This window comes from Haematobia irritans, chromosome 3 (assembly GCF_050003625.1).
Source record: "Haematobia irritans isolate KBUSLIRL chromosome 3, ASM5000362v1, whole genome shotgun sequence".
NCBI classification, from domain to species: Eukaryota; Metazoa; Arthropoda; class Insecta; order Diptera; family Muscidae; genus Haematobia; species Haematobia irritans.
In genome coordinates this window covers 102,149,108-102,168,066 of record NC_134399.1, presented here as the reverse complement: position 1 = coordinate 102,168,066, position 18,959 = coordinate 102,149,108, and the positions used below count along the sequence as shown (strand labels likewise).

At 28.7% G+C, this 18,959-nt stretch overlaps 1 protein-coding gene across 1 annotated transcript in view; it reads left to right on the top strand.

Annotated features, from left to right (window-relative positions):
* LOC142229985 (ras-related protein Rap-2b) overlaps positions 1-6,045 on the top strand; it is a 157,022-nt gene extending 150,977 nt beyond the window's left edge. Inside the window, exon 5 of the mRNA XM_075300588.1 lies at positions 5,668-6,045. Coding sequence (XP_075156703.1) covers positions 5,668-5,970 — 303 coding nt within the window. The 3' untranslated portion in view covers positions 5,971-6,045. The remainder of the gene's footprint in view (positions 1-5,667) is intronic.
* The last annotated feature ends 12,914 nt before the right edge of the window (positions 6,046-18,959 follow it).

Sequence of the window (18,959 nt, the reverse complement as noted above, 5' to 3'; positions counted from 1 at the left end):
GCTAATCGGGATAAAACTCTGGCCTCTGGGTCCATATAAGTGCATATCGGGCGAAAGATATATATGGGAGCTATATCTAAATCTGAATCGATTTCAACCAAATTTGGCACGCATAGCTACAATGCTAAATCTACTTCCTGTGCAAAATTTCAACCAAATTGGGTCAAAACTCTGGCTTTTAGGACCATATTAGTCCATATCGGGCGAATGATATATATGGGAGCTATATCTAAATCTAAACCGATTTCAGTCAAATTTTGCACACTTGACTATACTACTAATTGTACTCCTAGTGGAAAAATTTCAACCAAATTGGGCCAAAAATCTGGCTTCTGAGGCCATATAAGTCCATATCGGGCGAAAGATATATATGGGAGTTATATCTAAATCTGAACCGATTTCAATCAAATTTTGCACACTTGACTATACGACTAAATGCTATGTTTGTACAAAATTTCAAGCAAATCGGTATAAAACTCTGGCTGCTGGGTCCATATTAGTGAATATCGGGCGAAAGATATATATGGGGGCTATATCTAAATATGAACCGATTTCTTCCAAAATCAATAGGGTTCTATTCTGACCCAAATTAGGAACATGTGCCAAATTTGAAGGCGATTGGACTTAAATTGCGACCTAGACTTTGATCACAAAAATGTGTTCACAGACAGACGGACGGACGGACAGACGGACATGGTTATATCGACTCAGGGACCCACCCTGAGCATTATTGCCAAAGACACCATGTGTCTATCTCGTCTCCTTCTGGGTGTTACAAACATATGCACTAACTTATAATACCCTGTTCCATAGTGTGGCGCAGGGTATAAAAAGGCCGATTAAATACGTATATAATTAAGTTTAAAGTTTCTATAGAAATAAAATTTTTACAACATTTCCTATACAAGTAAAATTTGGAAAAAATTTTCTATAGAAATAAAATTTGGAAAAAAATTTCTATACAAATAAAATTATGACAAAATTTTCTATAGAAATAAAATTTTGACAAAATTTTCTATAGAAATAAAATTTTGACAAATTTTTCTATAGAAATAACATTTTGACAATGTTTTCTATAAAAATAAAATTTTGGTAGATTATTTTTGGATCGAGTAGCAACCATGATTATGAACCGATATGGACCAATTCTTGCTTGTTTGTTAGAGACCACATTCTAACACCATGTTCCAAATTTCAACCGGATCGTATGAATTTAGCTCCTCCAAGAGGCTCCGGAGGACAAATCTGGGGATCGATTTATATGGGGGCTATATATAATTATGGACCGATATGGATCAATTCTTGCATGGTTGTTAGAGACCATATACTAACACCACGTACCAAATTTCAATCGGATCGGATGACTTTTGCTCCTCTAAAAGGCTCCGGAGGCCAAATCTGGGGATCGGTTCATATGGGGGCTATATATAATTATGGGCCGATGTGGACCAATTTTTGCATAGTTATTAGAGACCATATAGTAACACCATGTACCAAATTTCAGCCGGATCGGATGAAATTTGCTTCTCTTAGAGCAATCGCAAGCCAAATTTTGGGGTCCGTTTATATGGGGGCTATACGTAAAAGTGGACCGATATGGACCAATATTTGCATGGTTATTAGAGACCATATAGTAACACCATGTACCAAATTTCAGCCGGATCGGATGAAATTTGCTTCTCTTAGAGCAATCGCAAGCCAAATTTAGGGGTCCGTTTATATGGGGGCTATACGTAAAAGTGGACCCATATGGCCCATTTGCAATACCATCCGACCTACATCAATAACAACTACTTATGCCAAATTTCGATAGCTTGTTTCGTTCGGAAGTTAGCGTGATTTCAACAGACGGACGGATGGACGGACGGACGGACATGCTCAGATCGACTCAGAATTTCACCACGACCCAGAATATATATACTTTATGGGTTCTTAGAGCAATGTTTCGATGTGTTACAAACGGAATGACAAAGTTATATACCCCCATCCTATGGTGGAGGGTATAAAAAATCGCTAACATAAAATCCAGCAAAACATAAACTTGCAAGGGAGTAAAAATGGATTCTCTTAGCAAAAATTAGGAGAAATGTACGCGAACGCCATCCAGTACCAATTTACCATCAACCAATTTGAAGCTTTTAAATCAATTAAAATAATAAACATATTTATTTTTTATACTATACTTAATATTAATTACATTTTATTTAGCAGAAACATACATTTAGTTGGGCACCGTGGAGCTGTAGTTGGTACGTGCGCCTTGCATACCAAGGGTACTGGGTTCGATCCCTGCTTCGACCGAACACCAAAAAAAATGCTTTTGTTTTTTATACCCTCCACCATAGGATGGGGGGTATATTAACTTTGTCATTCCGTTTGTAACACATCGAAATATTGCTCTAAGAACCCATAAAGTATATATATTCCGGGTCGTGATGAAATTCTGAGTCGATCCGTCCGTCCGTCCGTCCGTCTGTTGAAATCACGCTAACTTTCGAACGAAACAAGCTATCGACATGAAACTTGGCACAAGTAGTTGTTATTATGTTAATGTAGGTCGGATAGTATTGCAAATGTGCCATATCGGACCATTTTTACGTATAGCCCGCATATAAACCGATCCCCAGATTTGGCTTGCGGAGCCTCTAAGAGATGCAAATTTCATCCGATCCTGCTGAAATTTGGTACATGGTTTTTGTATATGGTCTCTAACAACCATGCAAAAATTGATCCACATCGGTCCATAATTATATATAGCCCCCATATAAACCGATCCCCAGATTTTGCTTGCGGAGCGTCAATGAGAAGCAAATTTCATCCGATCCGGCTGAAATTTGGTACATGGTGTTGATATATGGTCTTTAACAACCATGCTAAAATTGGTCCACATTGGTCCATAATTATATATAGCCCCCACATAAACCGGTCCCCAGATTTGGTTTGCGGAGGCTCAAAGAGAAACAAATTTTATCCGATCCGGTTGAAATTTGGTACATGATGTTAGTATATAGTCTCTAACAACCATGCAAAAATTGGTCCACATCGGTCCATAATTATATTTAGCCCCCATATAAACCGATCCCCCGATGTGGCATGCGGAGCCTCTATGAGAAGCAAAATTCATCCGATCCGGCTGAAATTTGGTACATAGTGTTGGTATATGGTCTCTAATAACTATGCAAAAATTTCTCCATACCGGTCCATAATTATATATAACCCCCATATAAACCGATCTCCATATTTGTCCTCCGGAGTCTCTTGCAGGAACAAAATTCATCCGATCCAGTTGAAACTTGGTACGTGGTGTTATTATATGGTCTGTAACAACCATGCAAAAATTAGTCCATAATTATATATAGCCCCCATACAAACCGATCCCCAGATTTGACCTCCGGAGCCTCGTGGAAGAGCAAAATTCATCCAATTCGGTTGAAATTTGGTACGTGATGTTAGCATATTGACTCAAACAACCATGCAGGAATTGGTCCATATCGGTCCATAATTATATTTAGCCCCCATATAAACCGATCCCCAGATTTGACCTCCAGAGACTCTTGGAAGAACAAATTTGGTACGTGGTGTTAATATATGGCCTCAAAAACCCATGCAAAAATTTGTCGAAATCGGTCTATAATTATATATAGCCCCCATATAAACCGACCCCCAGATTTGACCTCCGGGACCCCTTGGAAGAGCAAAATTCATCCGATTCGGTTGAAATTTGGTACGTGATTTTAGTATATGGTCTCTAACAACCATGCAGGAATTGGTTCATATCGGTCCATAATTATATATTGCCCCTATATAAACCGATCCCCAGATTTGACCTTCGGTGCCTTTTAGAGAAGCAAAATGCATCCGATCTGATTGAAATTTAGTACGTGGTGTTAGTATATGGTCAATACCATGCAGGTATTGGTCCATATCAATCCATAATTATATATCGCTCATATAAACCGATCCCAAGATTTGGTTTTGGAGCCTCTTGGAGGGGCAAATTTCATCCGAGTCAGTTGAAATTCGGTACATAGTATATGACCGTTAACAACCATGCCTAACTAGGTCCATATCGGTCTATAGTTATATATAGCCCTCAGATAAATCGATCCCCAATCACATAAAAATTGGTCCATATCAAGTTCATAATTGTATACAGCCCCCATATAAGCGACCCCCATATTTCAATTCTGGCTCTCTAAGTGCCCTGCAAAAGTCCATATCGATTCGTAATTATTTGTAGACTTACCTACATATACCTTTTCTGTTTAATATATACCACCTATGGACCAACTTACAATTTAGAAGACGATGTTATGAAGTTTTAAGATACTTTGCCATCGGTAAGTATTACCACAACACAAGTAATTCGATTGTGGATGACAGTCTTTCGTAGAAGTTTCTATGCAATCCATGGTGGAGGGTACCTAAGCTTCGGCCTGGCCGAACTTACGGCCTTATATTGAAAAAATAAAAATGTTGTAACAAACGATTTTTTTGGTGATAAAAGTTTAATATTTTCGAAGAAATTCAAAAAAACTCTAACCAAAAAAAACGGTACACGTTTCCAAACGTTTTTTCTTTGCGTGCACATATGAAGCATACTAAATTACTAATTCATATTTCCAACAAAATAGTTCAGAATTTCTTAAAATTTGTAAATTTTACCACAAAATGCGTCCATCTTGAACTTCGTATGGCGCTGAAGACAGTCTCGTAATTTGAACTGCAATATTTTTCCTTCAAACTACAAAATTTTCTTTGTCAAGTGAAAAAAATAATTATGTCTAAAAAATTTTATTGAATTTGTCGAAAAATATTTACAGTTTACGCAAGGTATATTTAGGAAGGTAGTTTCAAGCTATCAGATGATTACAATTTTTTCATTTGAGCAGAACTTTGATTGTCGGTATCTGCTTAATGGCATAGGCGTAGCTAAAGCGGTTTTATGGGTTTTTCATCTCCCCCTACCAAATACCATTCAGTATTTCTTCAAATCATGATTATATATCATTGAATTAAATATTATGGTTTCTTCCCATCTATAAGAATTTATTTTTTCTCTTTTTGAGGTATCTTCACAATGAGCACACATCGTAGCTTTTACCCCCTACGAAAATGTTGCTAGCTACGCCAATATTTAATAGACAATTGTGACAAATAAAAATAAAAATTCAAAATAAAATTATTTTATACCAAAAATTTTGAATTTTCAATTTGCTTTAAATTTATGACAGAAAAGTATCGAAATAAATTATCCTCATAATTGATGGTAAGAATTACTTCAATTATTCTTGTAGACCGTATCATATTTCGAAGCATACATCGATCATTTCCAGATTTTCTCTATTTTAAATTTCCAACTTGTTGAACATATTGTTCAACAAGTGAGAAATTTAATTCAATTTGACTGACAATCAAAGTTTCAATATGGCGACTGACATTTTTGCTTTTGTAATACTAAAACTACCTTACTAAATCTGCCTTGAGTTTACGTAGTTTGAGTATAGATCAAACAATTTATATGCTTATTATATACCGTTACTTACATTTTACATCCCACTGTGCAAAACTTAATCATCCTAAAGTAAAAACAAAAACATGTATAACACTTTTGTTCTACTTAATATCAAATTTCAATTTTCTCTCATTTCAATATCCTTTCACCAGGTATTCAAAGAGCTATTGTCACAGGCGAAAATTACCTACAATTTAAGTCCAGCATTACGTCGCCGACGTCAATCATTACCACAGCAAGTGGGCAATAATGGTCCCGGTACACCGACACATCATTCACAGCCACCACATCATCATCACCACCATCATCAAGCGCATTCATCTGCCTCGTCATCGTCGACCGCGTATGCAGCCGCAGCAGCCGCCCATGCACCAACAGCAGCACAATTGCAACATTTGCAGCGAATACAGGAACGAAGTTTGGGTAGCAAACGTAATTCTTGTGCAATTTCCTAAAAATGTCAACAGCAGTGTTACAACTACAACAACAGAAACATCAATTACGATGATGACTAAAATCGGCCAAACTAACTAACTACAACTACAACAACAAAAACAATATCAAATTGAGAACAACAACAGCAATTGCAAGTGCATCTAGAATAACGGTAACTGATACAGATAAATAGAAATAGAAATATGTGTATGTGTATGTATCTGTATATGTATATGTATATGTTAAATGGTATATGTATATAACAAAAACAAACATATATATCCAGTGTAGTTATAGTGAACATCGATAAATGAGTACAAACAGACGTTGGAATAGACATAGACACGAACACTCTCTACAACCATTTCCATTTGCTTCTTGGCTGAGATGGTACAATTTCGGAAGATTTGCAGTACTTCGGCTTTATTTGAGAAAGCGAATTGCATTACATTGTTAATAGCGTTCACAATGCAAACAAGTAAAATTGCCACTGCATGTACATACTATGTCAGAAATTGCCATTCGAAAATGAACTACGTTTTTCATTTGCTTTACGCAGTATCAAGTTTATTATAAAGAAAAGTATATCATTTTTTGAGATAAACGTCTTTTACAGAATACACGCAGAGAAGCGATATGATCACCCCAACCCTGTTCCAAGAGCAAAATGTTACTTTTTCATGTTTGTCGAAACCATGTTCTTTTTTTCGGAAATTATGTATCTGATTTCGGAAAGCATGTTATGTTTGACGAGAAAAGAATATTTTTGCGACAAAAATGCTACATCCTCGCTGTGAAAAAGTAACATGGTGCTCTTGAAACATGTTTGAGGTGATCATATTCCTTCTCTGGGTGTATACAGGAAAAAATATTTCTTTTCTCAGAAACGAAACTGTAGATGATTTTTTTGTCGTTAAAAATGTTTCGTTTTAGTCAAACAAAATTCATTGGCGACAAGGATGGCAAAGAATATAATAAACAAAGATTTATTTGCTACAACTGGGGCCAACTTTCACAAGCAAAAAAAAAACAATATAATAAGGACGAGTCAAAAAATGTCAATTTTTATACTCACGTTTAGTTCATAAAATGTTTAAATTTAATTGGGCTGTAGTACATTTCCTAAACTGAATATTAAAAAATAAATTAGTACAAAATAATTATGTATTTCACAAAAACAAAATGCGTTATGGATATTTTTCGGTATATATAAACTATTCTATATATTATAATACTAAAAATGTAATCGAATTTGATATCTTTAGAGGATCAAGTAGTAAAATCGAGTGATCGGTTCAAAATTTGACAAAAATCGGAAAAAAACAAGTGACTAAACAAAAACAAGTGACAAGTCATACCTAAAGCTCCCCTACTGAATTAGTAAACCTAAGCATTTTTTTGGGGAGGCGGGGGGTATATTCTACAGAAATAGAATTTTGACAAAATTTTGTATAGAAATAATATTTTGACAAAATTTTCTATAGAAATAAAATTTTTACAAAATTTTCTATAGAATAAAATTTTGTCAAAAATTTCTATAGACATGTAACATGTAACATTTCCATGTTACACATAATTAACACTCCCACTAACGAGAGAATAAACTATAAAAAAGATATTGAGAACTGCGCGAGAATATATGTGTAACATTTCCATGTTACACATAATTAACACTCCCACTAACGAGAGAATAAACTATAAAAAAGATATTGAGAACTGCGCGAGAATATATCGACATACGATACAAAAACACAGGAGAAAGTGATCACCAGTAGAAAACCAGACAGCGAAGTAACAAGACATCGGATAAAATGTAAATGACAATAGTTTGACTTTAATTTGTGAATTTTGTAATTAACTTTTGTTTAATTTTGTAATTTGTAGCCTTGAAAACGGTCTGACGAAGTCAACCGAAATATCGGAAAATAAAAAACTAGAAACCAACAATTTCGAGTTTAATTTATAGACCTACAGCCGAGATTATGAGATAAAAATCATAGAAATAAAATTTAGACAAAATCTATATTTCTCAATCTAAATTTTCCACAGAAATAAAATTTTGACAAAATTTTCTACAGAAATAATTGTGTATTTCACAAAAACAAAATGCGTTATGGATATTTTTCGGTATATATAAACGATTCTTAGCATATATTTTAATACTAAACATTTAATCGAATTTGATATCTTTAGAGGATCAAGTAGTAAAATCGAGGGATCGGTTCAATATTTTACAAAAATCGGAAAAACAAGTGACTAAACAAAAACAAGTGACAAGTCATACCCTAAAGCTCCACTACTGAATTAGTAAACCTAAGCAATTTTTTGGGGTGGCGGGGGGTATATACTACAGAAATAGAATTTTGACAAAATTTTCTATAGCATTAAAATTTTCAATAGATATAAAATTTTGACAAAATTTCCTATAGAAATAAAATTTTGACAAAATTTTTCTATAGAATTACAATTTAGACAAAATTTTCCATAGAAATAAAATTTAGACAAAAGAAATAAAATTTTGACAAAATTTTTCTATAGAAGTACAATTTAGACAAAATTTTCCATAGAAATAAAATTTTTACAAGATATTCCATTGAAATAAAATTTAGACAAAATTTTCTATAGAAATAAAATTTTTTCAAAATTTTCTATAGAAATAAAATTTTCTATAGAAATAAAATTTTGACAAAATTTTTCTATAGAATTAAAATTTAGACAAAATTTTCTATAGAAATAAAATTTTCCATTCGTTTTGTTTTGTTATTGTTGGTTTTGTTCTTTAAGCATTGTTGTTGTTTTTTTACGCTGCAATAAAAAACAACAACAAGAAATAAAATTGTGACAAAATTTTCTATAGAAATAAAATTTTGTCAAAATTAAATAAATAAAATAAGAAATAAAATTTTGTATAGAAATAAAATTTTGACAAAATTTTCTATAAAAAAAATTTTCTATAGAAGTAAAAGTTTAACAAAATGTTGTATAGAAATAAAATTTTGACAAAATTTTCTATAGAAACAATATTTTGACAAAATTTTTCTATAGAATTACAACTTAGACAAAATTTCTATAGAAATAAAATTTAGACAAAATTTTCCATAGAAATAAAATTTTGACAAAATTTTGTATAGAAATAAAATTTTGATATAATTTTTCTATAGAATTACAATTTAGACAAAATTTCTATAGAAATAAAATTTAGACAAAATTTCCCATAGAAATAAAATTTTTCTATAGAATTACAATTTAGACAAAATTTTCCATAGAAATAAAATTTAGACAAAATTTTCCATAGAAATAAAATTTTGACTAAATTTTGTATAGAAATAAAATTTTGACATAATTTTTCTATAGAATTACAATTTAGACAAAATTTCTATAGAAATAAAATTTAGACAAAATTTCCCATAGAAATAAAATTTTTCTATAGAATTACAATTTAGACAAAATTTTCCATAGAAATAAAATTTTGACAAAATTTTCCATAGAAATAAAATTTAGACAAAATTTTCTATAGAAATAAAATTTTGTCAAAATTTTCTATAGAAATAAAATTTTGTCAAAATTTTCTATAGAAATAAAATTTTTTCAAAATTTTCTATAGAAATAAAATTTTCTCAAAATTTTCTATAGAAATAAAATTTTGACAAAATTTTTCTATAGAATTAAAATTTAGACAAGATTTTCTATAGAAATAAAATTTTGACAAGATATTCCATAGAAATAAAATTTAGACAAAATTTTCTATAGAAATAAAATTTTCCATTCGTTTTGTTTTGTTATTGTTGGTTTTGTTCTTTAAGCATTGTTGTTGTTTTTTTAAGCTGCAATAAAAAACAACAACAAGAAATAAAATTTTGACAAAATTTTCTATAGAAATAAAATTTTGTCAAAATTTTCTATAGAAATAAAATTTTGTATAGAAATAAAATTTTGACAAAATTTTCTATAAAAAAATTGACAAAATTTTCTATAGAAGTAAAAGTTTAACAAAATGTTGTATAGAAATAAAATTTGGTATAGAAATAAAATTTTGACAAAATTTTCTATAGAAACAATATTTTGACAAAATTTCTATAGAAATAAAATTTAGACAAAATTTTCCATAAAAATACAATTTTGACAAAATTTTGTATAGAAATAAAATTTTGACAAAATTTTTCTATAGAATTACAATTTAGACAAAATATCTATAGAAATAAAATTTAGACAAAATTTCACATAGAAATAAAATTTTGACAAAATTTTGTATAGAAATAAAATTTTGACAAAATTTTTTCTATAGAATTACAATTTACACAACATTTCTATAGAAATAAAATTTTGACAAAATTTTATATAGAAATAAAATTTTGACAAAATTTTCTATAAAAATAAAATTTTGACAAAATTTTCTATAGAATAAAATTTTGTCAAAAATTTCTATAGAAATAAAATTTTAACAAAAACTTCTATAGAAATAAAATTTTGACAAACATTCCTCTAGACATAAAATTTTGACAAAATTTTCTATAGAAAAAAAATTTGATAAACATTTCTATAGAAATAAAATTTAGACAAAATCTATATTTCTCAATCTAAATTTTCCACAGAAATAAAATTTTGACAAAATTTTCTACAGAAATAAAATTTTGACAAAAAAATTCTACAGAAATAAAATTTTGACAAAAACTTTCTATAGAAATAAAATTTTAACAAAAATTTTTATAGAAATAAAATTTTGACAAAAATTTCTATAGAAATAAAATTTTCACAAAATTTAAAAAAAAAAATTGACAAAATTTTCTAAAAAAAAATCGACAAAATTTTCTAAAGAAATACTAAAATGTTCCATAGTATTACTATGGAACAAATTAGACAAAATTTTCGATAGAAATAAAGTTTAACAAAATTTTCTATAGAAATAAAATTTTGTTGTTGTTTTTTTTGGATTTCACCTTAAAACCATACATTGACTAAACTACAAGTGTAGCTTAACCAACAGAGGAAAAGAATGTTTGTCAAATTTATTTGGGCAAAGCCCTATAGACTGCAAGATGGTTGGATGGACGCACGTTTCGGAATTACCACATTCCTCACCAGCATCCTCTACTTGCAGCAAAACTATCAACCAATTATCAGAATAAATTCAAGAAGTTCATTAAACCCAACAATAAACCACACTTGAACCTTCCGAAAAATGGCTTTAGCCGGCTTATGCCGAAATAAATTCGTACAAACATCTCTATTTTCCTTTGCTCGATGATTTGATGGTGGCAAGGGAAAAGAGTTATAGAATTAAAATTTAGACAAAATTTTCTATAGAAATAAAACTTTGACAAGATATTCCACAGAAATAAAATTTAGACAAAATTTTCTATAGAAATAAAATTTTGACAAAATTTTCTACAGAAATAAAATTTTGACAAAAAATTTCTATAGAAATAAAACTCTAACAAAATTTTTTATAGAAATAAAACTCTAACAAAAATTTCTATAGAAATAAAATTTAGACAAAATTTTCTATAGAAATAACATTTTGAGGAAATTTTCTATAGAAATAAAATTTTGACAAAATTTTCTATAGAAATAACATTTTGACAAAATTTTCTATAGAATTAAAATTTAGACAAAATTTTCTATTGAAGTAAAATTTTGACAAAATTTTGTATAGAAATAAAATTTTGTAAAGAAATAAAATTTTGACAAAATTTTGTATAGAAATAAAATTTTGACAAAATTTTTCTATAGAAGTACAATTTAGACAAAATTTTCCATAGAAATAAAATTTTGACAATTTTTTTATAGAAATAAAATTTTGACAAAATTTTCTATAGAAATATAATTTTGACAAAATTTCTATAAAAATAAAATTTAGACAAAATTTTCCATAGAAATAAAATTTTATCAAAATTTTCTATAGAAATAAAATTTTGACAAAATTTTCTAAAGAGTAAAATTTTGTCAAAAATTTCTATAAAAATAAAATTTTACCAATTTAGACAAAATTTCTATAGAAATAAAATTTAGACATAATTTTCTATAAAATAAAATTTAAACAAAATTTTCTATAGAAATAAAATTTTAACAAAATTTTCTATAGAAATAAAATTTTGACAAAATTTTCTATAGAAATAAAAATTTTGACAAAATTTTTCTATAGAATTAAAATTTAGACAAAACTTTTCGAGCTAAAATCGTCAAAAAAAAACAGAAAATTTTCCATAGAAATAACATTTTGACAAAATTATGATAAATAAATTATAATAATAAGAATAAAATTTTGTCAAAAAATTCTATAGAAATAAAATTTTAACAAAAAAAAATAAAATTTTGACAAAAATTTCTTTAGAAATTAAATTTTGACAAAAGTTTCTATAGAAAAAAAAAATTGACAGACATTTCTATAGAAATAAAATTTAGACAAAATCTTCTATATAAATAAAATTTTAACAATATTTTCTATAGAAATAAAATTTTGACCAAATTTTTCAAGCTAAAATCGTTAAAAAACAGAGGGAATATACTATAGAAATAAAATTTTCACAAAACTTTCTATAGAAATAAAATTTTGAGAAAAATTTTCTACAGAAATAGAATTTTGACAAAATTTCCTATACAAATGAAATTTTGATCAAATTTTCTGTAGAAATAAAATTTTGATTAAATTTTCTATAGAAATAAAATTTTGACAAAAATTTCTATAGAAATACAATTTTGATAAAATTTTCTATAGAAATAGAATTTTGACATAAAATTTCTATATAAATAAAATTTTGACAAAATTTTCTATAATAATAAATTTTTAACAAAATATTCTATAGAAATAAAATGTTAACAACATTTTCTATAGAAATAAAATTTTGACCAAATTTTTCAAGCTAAAATCGTAAAAAATTTAAAATTTGACTCATTTACAATTAGTGGGATATTTATACACCCAAAGAATTGTCGCCAATAGGAAAGGTCGTATGTATAATATTGCAAATACAGAAATAAACTTCTAAAATAAAATAAAAAATACTTTCTTTCGAAGAAAAGAGAACAGTGGTAGGTTATATATGGCACAAGTGGCAATCGTGAATATGACCCCATTTCCTGAAATCAGGCGATACATATGTATGGGAACTATATCTAAATTTGATCCGATTTTCCCCCAAATTAAATAGCATTAGTCCTTGTTCCAAAAAAATACAGTGTACTAAATTTTTATCAAAATCTGTGAATAATTGCAACCGAAATCTGGTGAACAACAAATACATGGACAGACGGACGGACGCCAAAGCTAGATCGAATCAGAATGTGATTCTGAGTCAATCGGTTTTAGGGGTCTAAAACCAATACTTCTGGCAAGCACATTTTCTTGCAGAACAAACTTTTTATACCCGAACCACTATGAGCTTTAGGGTATAAAAAACAATTGTAACAAATTCAGATAAAGAGGAACCATACAAAGGGAGGTCTACCTGCCCCTATTTACAAAGTTCATCTACTTCTGTTCCACACAGAAAAATAGTTCGTCCCTGTCATCTCAAAAATAGTGAAAATGAAATACGGCTTTGTTCACATATTAATGATTTGGCGCCAATGATTTTTTTTTCCAATTTAATTCATTTTTACTTTTAAGAGTAGTAAGAATTTCATAAATGATATGTCAGTAATATCTTGTATTTGGTAGTTGGTGTAACCAATAAAATGTCCTAGCTAACAAAAAAATTATATTGGTTGTGATTGTCAAGGTTTCTTTCAAATTCGTTGTAGAAACAAATTAAAAAGGATAGATTCTGATAGTAGATAAAGCGGTTGGTAAAAAATGGTTGTCACAACAATTTTTTTATTTTGTGTTTATCGAAATACCTTTATAATGTCTGCCTAATTTTTCCCCATCAATTGTGTGCACTCATTTATCATGATATAGACAAAATCAATGTTAGAATATAAAGAAATGAATTAAGTACTGCGGTAGTGAGACTTTATAACTTTTACCTACATCTCCAATTCCAGTTTACAATCACACGTCCTTCATGACGTTGATGATGATGATGTTCCTTTCAAAATAGTTTCATTAATCAATTTTCAATGTTGGCATAGCAAATGAAATAGTTGTGGTTTCACTCTCGTCTGGAAAACTTGAATACTTGTATCAATCAAGTTAAACAAAAGTGAAATGTTTTGAATTGCATGAAAAAAAAAACAAAAATATAAACCCAAATGTATGATGGATGCTGTGCTATCTGGTATTTTAATTTACTAGTACATATTAAGATGTAGTTTTCCATTTTAATTAAATTTTGTTCTACAACTCTATGTATGATATAAAGTTATAGCTACAAAAAATTATATTTTTTTCATATAATAAATTTAATTGTATACATATTACAATATCTTTTTTTTGTACATTAAGATAATAGAAACGTAGACATTTTTAAATTAGAGCAAATAAAACACCATTTCAAATTTTTCCATATATACAAATTGAGAAAGTTTTAAGGAAAAGCCAAAAGTTCGTTGGAATTGACCAAATAATATCCGTTTAATTTCAGGTATTAAATTCCTTTTTATGGAAAGATGAAAATCAGTAATTTCAGTGATCATTAAAATAAACTAAAATTTTAATAATTATATCAAAATAAACTAAGCTAATTGTATTTGGAGTGAAAAGAATTAAATTAAAATAAAAATTAAATTATTAATTTAATTTACTTTATTTAATTTACTTTAATTATTTTTTTAATGATTCTAAATTCCATTGAACTAAATATTAAATTAAATTTGATTTAATAGTGATCATTAAAATAAACTAAAATTTTAATAATTATATCAAACTAAACTAAATGAATTATATTTAGAGTGAAAAAATTAAATTAAAATAAAATCAATTTAATATTTATTTAATGTAATTTAATTTAGTTTAATTATTTTTAATGTTTCTTAATTCGATTGAATTGAATTAAATCCGATTTAATTCAAGAACATAACGTTTAATGGTATTCAATTCAATTTTAATTCGTTTAACTTAATTTAATTTATTTAAATATATTAGTTTAAAAGATCCTCAATCAAATTAAATATAATTTGATTTGATTTAATTCGTATTGAATATGTTTATACTCCACTAGCCTTACCAGGCCCGCGCCCTGTTGCGACCACATCTTCATCTAATTTGTTTACAACAATTGATATGCTTCTTCTTGGTAAATTAATCAGCTGTGTTGAAGAAATTTAAAAGCAACCACAATACACGCGTCACACACTTTCTTTTGTATTTGCAACAACGCTATTATTTAGGTCGAAGAATAACAGCGTCTTCTACATCTGAAAGTGTAACCATCTGCACCGTAGACCAGCTACGGTGTAAAATGGATTGCACATTTGCTCTTGCGATGGGTAACACCTCGTCAATCGAACGTGCACATTTTGGGTAGGCTGCATTGAATTTTCCAATCGAACAAAAATTTTTGATTTATGATATGATCAATTCCTTTTTGGAGGTAAAGGATGACGACACCGTCCTTGTAACACACAATGGTTCGGGGCGAAAACGACATTTTTCTTTCAGGTTAATGTCTCCTCAAGTGGTGTAGGAAGAATTGGGCAGCACTTAGTTTCGAAAGAGATTTCACTTATGGGAAAGTTTCATATGTTATATGTATTGTGCATTTAAATTTCTACGACCGACATTTAATAAAACTTTCAAAAAATTTTTAACAAAATTTGATCATTTGTGAATTCGGAAATTCGAAGTTACATTGTTCCGACAATACGTTAGCTAAGATATATTGCTGGATCACCATCAATGAAAATTTTGAATTTCTTAACTCTAACAGTTAGGTTAGGCTAGGTTAGGTGGCAGCCCGATTTATCAGGCTCACTTAGACTATTCAGTCCATTGTGATACCTTTCTCTTATCACTGAGGGCTGCCCGATTCCATGTTAAGCTCAATGCCAAGGGACTCCCTTTTTATAGCCGAGTCCAAACGGCGTTCCACATTGCAGTGAAACCACTTAGAGAAGCTTTGAAACCCTCAGAAATGTCACCAGCATTACTGAGGTGGGATAATCCACCGCTGAAAAACTTTTTGGTGTTCGGTCGATGCAGGAATCGAACTCACGACCTTGTGTATGCAAGGCGGACATGCTAACCATTGCACCACGATGGCTCTAACAGTAAGAGATATGCAGAAATATTAATATGGCAAATTTGCAAATGGCAAACCAAAATATAGACCCGAGAACTCTTTTAAAGAGTATGGTCTGGGGAAATTCCCTTGCTGGCACAAAAACTGAAATACACCTTTTTCTTTCTCCTATGAGGAATCCATGTGGAGTATACTATTTCAACTGCATAAAAACTATTTCAAATGCATCAAAACTTATTAAAAACATGATCAGATGCCTTTCCGAACATATGCCGGAAAAGGAATCACCCTCTATGCTGTATGTCAATAAATGTAAATATAAGTTTTTAGCTTAAAAAAGTCTGTCAAAATTAAGTACTTAGTTCCAATACAAGGACTATGCCTTCCCTGGACATTTCAAGAAAATCGGAAAACTTTCAATTTCCGGAAAAAATCGGGTAAGGACGAGGTGTCCCTACCTATCGTTCAGGATAAGCATCAAGTATATCAGAAGAAGAATAAGTCAAAGCTAACGTTTTTTGTACTGAGACATCCTTTAACTTCTCTAAAACTTCAAGAACATTGGGGATTTTTTTCAACCAAATATCGAAAAATAAAGTAGCAGATCTATGTCGAGATGCCATAATAAAATTCTTTGGAAATTTCGGGAATTTCGAGTTTTAAAATGTCGGGCAAAGGGAAGTCCCCCTCCCCGACCAAATATCAAAAATAAATTAGCTGATCTTCGTCTAGACTTAACATACCTGAAAATTTCAAACAAATCATAGAACTTTGGTCCAACTTTCAAATATTAAACGAAGCGGTACCCCATTTTTATCTTATAACCTCCTCCAATGTTTCTGTAAATCTCAAGTAAATCGCAGAAGTTTAGTTTTTTTAATGTCCTTTAATTTAAAGACGGCAGGGGAAGGTCACCCACCCATTTTTTATCTACACGCGAAACCCAACAACGGTAGAATTCTACTAAAAATTGTAGACTTTTTATTTTTTGACAAAATTTTATATAGAAATAAAATTTTGCAAAATTTTCTATAAAAATAAAATTTTGACAAAACATTCGATAGGAATAAAATATTGACAAAATTCTCTATAGAAATAAAAATTTTGACAAAATTTTCTACAGAAATAAAATTATGACAAAATATTCGATAGGAATAAAATTTGGACAAAATTTTCTGTAGAAATAAAATTTTGACAAAATTTTCTATAGAAATAAAATTTTGACAAAATTTTCTACAGAAATAAAATGTTGACAGAATTTTCTATAGAAATAAAATTTTGACAAAATTTTCTATAGAAATAAAATGTTGACAAAATGTTCTATATAAATAAAATATTGGCAAAATTTTCTATAGAAATAACATTTTGACATAATTTTCTATAGAAATAACATTTTGACAAAATTTTCTATAGAAATACAATTTTGACAAAATTTTCTATAAAAAAAAAATTTGACAAAATTTTCTCTAGAAATAAAATTTCGGCAAAATTTTCTATAGAAATAAATTTTTCACAAAATTTTCTATAGAAATAAAATTATGACAAACATTTTCTCTATAAGTAAAATTTTGACAAAATTTTCTATAGAAATAAAATTTTGACAAAATTTTCTCTAGAAATAAAATTTTGACAACATTTTCTGTATCAAAAATAAATTAGCTGATTTTGATGTAGACTCCACCATAAGCTTCCCTGAAAATTTCAAACAAATCGGAGAACTTTTGTCCAACTTTCGAATATTAAACGAAGCGGTACTCCCCTAATGTCTTTGTAAATCTCAAGTAAATCGCAGAAGTTTATTTTTTTCAATGTCCTTTAATTTAAACACGGCAGGGGAAGGTCTCCCTCATCCTTCTTTATCTATCGAAACCCAACAACGGTAGAGTTCTACTAAAAATGATAGACTTTTTATTTTTTGACAAAATTTTATATAGAAATAAAATTTTGACGAAATTTTCTATAGAAATGAAATTTTAACAAAATTTTCTATAGAAGTAAAACTTGGACGAAATTTTCTATAGGAATAACATTTTGACAAAATATTCGATAGGAATAAAATTTGGACAAAATTTTCTGTAGAAATAAAATTTTGACAAAATTTTATATAGAAATAAAATTTTGACAAAATTTTCTACAGAAATAAAATTTTGACAAAATTTTCTACAGAAATAAAATTTTGACAAAATTTTCTATAGAAATAAAATTTTGACAAAAATTTTTATATAAATAAAATATTGGCAAAATTTTCTATAGAAATAACATTTTGACAAAATTTTCTATAGAAATAAAATTTTGACAAAATTTTCTATAGAAATAAAATTTTGACAAATTTTCTATAAAAATAAAATTTTGACAAAATTTTCTCTAGAAATAAAATTTCGGCAAAATTTTCTCTAGAAATACAATTTTGACAAAATTTTCTATAAAAAAAAAATTTGACAAAATTTTCTCTAGAAATAAAATTTCGGCAAAATTTTCTATAGAAATAAATTTTTCACAAAATTTTCTATAGAAATAAAATTATGACAAACATTTTCTCTATAAGTAAAATTTTGACAAAATTTTCTATAGAAATAAAATTTTGACAAAATTTTCTCTAGAAATAAAATTTTGACAACATTTTCTGTATCAAAAATAAATTAGCTGATTTTGATGTAGACTCCACCATAAGCTTCCCTGAAAATTTCAAACAAATCGGAGAACTTTTGTCCAACTTTCGAATATTAAACGAAGCGGTACTCCCCTAATGTCTTTGTAAATCTCAAGTAAATCGCAGAAGTTTATTTTTTTCAATGTCCTTTAATTTAAACACGGCAGGGGAAGGTCTCCCTCATCCTTCTTTATCTATCGAAACCCAACAACGGTAGAGTTCTACTAAAAATGATAGACTT